General features: G+C 35.8%; 1 protein-coding gene across 1 annotated transcript; it reads right to left on the bottom strand.

Moving 5' to 3' along the window:
• Positions 1 to 644: 644 nt before the first annotated feature.
• Positions 645 to 1259, bottom strand: LOC115803509 (TSSK6-activating co-chaperone protein-like). The gene is given in 1 exon segment (XM_030763118.2): positions 645 to 1259. A coding segment is annotated over 1 exon segment (477 nt). The 3' UTR covers positions 645 to 782.
• Between the last annotated feature and the right edge of the window lie 1453 nt (positions 1260 to 2712).

Here is a 2712-nt window from a genome sequence, read left to right as displayed (position 1 = left end):
CTTTATCTTTTTTCTCTAAGTTTCTCACTTTAAAAATGAATTCATTCTATGTATAGAATGAATACGTTTTGCTTATTGAAATGCAACCAGCTAGCACATTAATCCTTAGCAGTGCTCAGAAGTACTGGGAGAGGATTGAGGGACTGGTTGGGGGAGGGGAGAAAAATGGAAATTATCTGGGAGTGGAAATGAAAACAAAACAAAAAAAGAACACATGTAATTGAAGGAAAGATGGGAGTGGGTACCAAGAACAAATTCACCTGTTTCATTATTTTGCTTCAGGTACACATTCTATGAATAATCTACAGAAATGAAAATGAAGTTCTTCTACCTGTGGCAACATGGAAGAATCTTATAAATATGATATTGAATGAAAGAAGCCAGTTACAAAAAAAATGTACAATTCCATTTCTATAGAGATTTTAAAAAAGACAAAGGTAACTTATGGTGTTAGAAGTCAGGAAAGTGGTTAGGGACGGTGTTATAACTGGGAGAGGGGACAAGGGAGCTTTTTTAATGCTGATAGTATCCTATTTCTTGATCTAGCTCATAGGATGACAAACATTTTCTGTAAAAAGCCAGATAGTAAATATTTCAGGCTTTGCAGGTGAAATAATCTGTCTCAACTACTCAGTTCTGTTCTAGTGCAAAGGCAACTATAGATAATATGTAAGTAAATAGGTATTGCTGTGTAAAAAAAAAAAAAAAAAAGAATTCATTCTATGTATATAGTGTTTTTCTTACTTTAAAATACATAATAACTGTTTATCATAAAATGTTTGTTACTTTTTTTTATTTTTCCACAATTCATTTACTGAATTGGAGAGGTGATTTAACAACAGATTACGAGATAAGGCTGGGAGAGAAGAGTTCTTGCTTTCTCTCCCAGGAGACAGTTGTGTCATGGATGCTTTTAAATTTTCCAAAATAGCCATCTGCGGTTGGGCAACCTGGGTCTGAAGCTGGAGATTGGCATACATACATTCTAGGAGTCCTAGGTATTCCTTGGGCTTGTGGTCAATTCCCGAGGGCAGCTTTGTTGTCGGGATTTTCAGGAAAGTAGCTGGTGGGGAACTTGCTTGAAGATTAATAACGCTGCGAGAGGGTTTGTCTTGACAAAGAGGCACAGCATTACCTTCCTCTTTGGCTCTTCTATTAGTAGGATGACTAGAACGCCGCTACAGCTGAACACCAACAGGTGTGATGCCTGCAGTGTTAATTGAAAGCCTCAATCCCAGCACCTTGTAGCTGATACACATGCGCAGTCATTTGTTACTTTTTTAAAAGAACATAGCACAAAAGATAAAACATAGGCACAAAATCAGCTACACAGTGGTAACACTAATGCTATATAGTATAATACTATAGTATTACATAGTATTATATAATATTATAGCATTATATTATATTATAGTATTATATATAAATATATGTAGTAAAAGCACATATATATATTCTTTAACCTATCTATCTTTTAGAAACATTCAAAATGGATTTATTGAGGTAAGACTGACAGGCAATAAGATGCGCATGTTTAAAATGTAACTTGTGGGCCTTCCCTGGTGGCGCAGTGGTTGAGTCCGCCTGCCGATGCAGGGGACACGGGTTCATGCCCCTGTCCGGGAAGATCCCACATGCCGCGGAGCGGCGGGGCCCGTGAGCCATGGCCGCTGAGCCTGCGCATCCGGAGCCTGTGCTCCGCAACGGGGGAGGCCACCACAGTGAGAGGCCCGCATACTGCAAAAAAAATAAAAATAAAAAAATAACTTGGTAAGTTTTGAAATGTGGGTATACCTGCGAAACCATTACCGCAATCAAAATAGTGGACATCTCAAACATCAACAAAAGTTCCCTCAAGCCTTTGTAACCACTCCTTCCCACCTTCCCCTAGTAATATTCAGTCTACTGTTTCAAAAATGGGATTGCTTTTAACTTAGCACCTAGTGGAATGCAACAAGTGGAAATTAAATAAATCAATATTAATTTCATGCTCTGACGTGAGTTTTTTCCAAAGAGAATATTTTAATTTTTGATGCCAATGGCAAGATCATAATTATGTACTTTTGAATGTGCTCCTGCGGTCTGGAGAGAAAAATGAAACAAAGGGGCTTCCCTCAATAGAAATAGAGATTTTTGAATACTTAATGAAGAGTAAGGAAACATTCATATTAGTTTTTCTTGGTCATCTCATGAATTATATTTGAAATGACTTTGTTTTGATTTTTCATTACATTTGTCCAATGTTCTAGTAGTGTCCTATAACAGATGGCTTGGCTTTTCACAGAAGAGTTAAGATAAAACATACTAAACCATTTTCACATGTCCATTTAGAAGAGAAAGTTAGAATACAGTACCATAGTAAACAATAACTTCTTCCCTAGCATGTGTACACACAGACATACTCACACAGACACACGTTTATTATATATTTTACTGATATAAAGAATGAATAGCTCACAATTTACAAATAACATATTTCATGCTAAATTTCATATAACCAAATGATTCTTACAGAATATTTTCATTTAACTGGCAAATGACAAATGAGTATACTTCTAACATGAATCTTCTGATATTTTCATTTATGTTAATAGGCAAAACAGAAGTAAAAGAGAAGTAAGACATATTTCAGAACTTCACTCATTCATCAACAATGTAAGCACTTATTTGTTTAATCAGGTAGTAGTTTTCAAATGTTGAAAGAGCATTTCA

The sequence above is a fragment of the Delphinapterus leucas genome, chromosome 18 (genome assembly GCF_059928025.1).
Source record: "Delphinapterus leucas isolate spDelLeu-1000000601 "Yukka" chromosome 18, BTC_Dleu_Yukka2, whole genome shotgun sequence".
NCBI lineage: Eukaryota > Metazoa > Chordata > Mammalia > Artiodactyla > Monodontidae > Delphinapterus > Delphinapterus leucas.
This window is presented reverse-complemented; position numbering and strand designations above follow the sequence as displayed.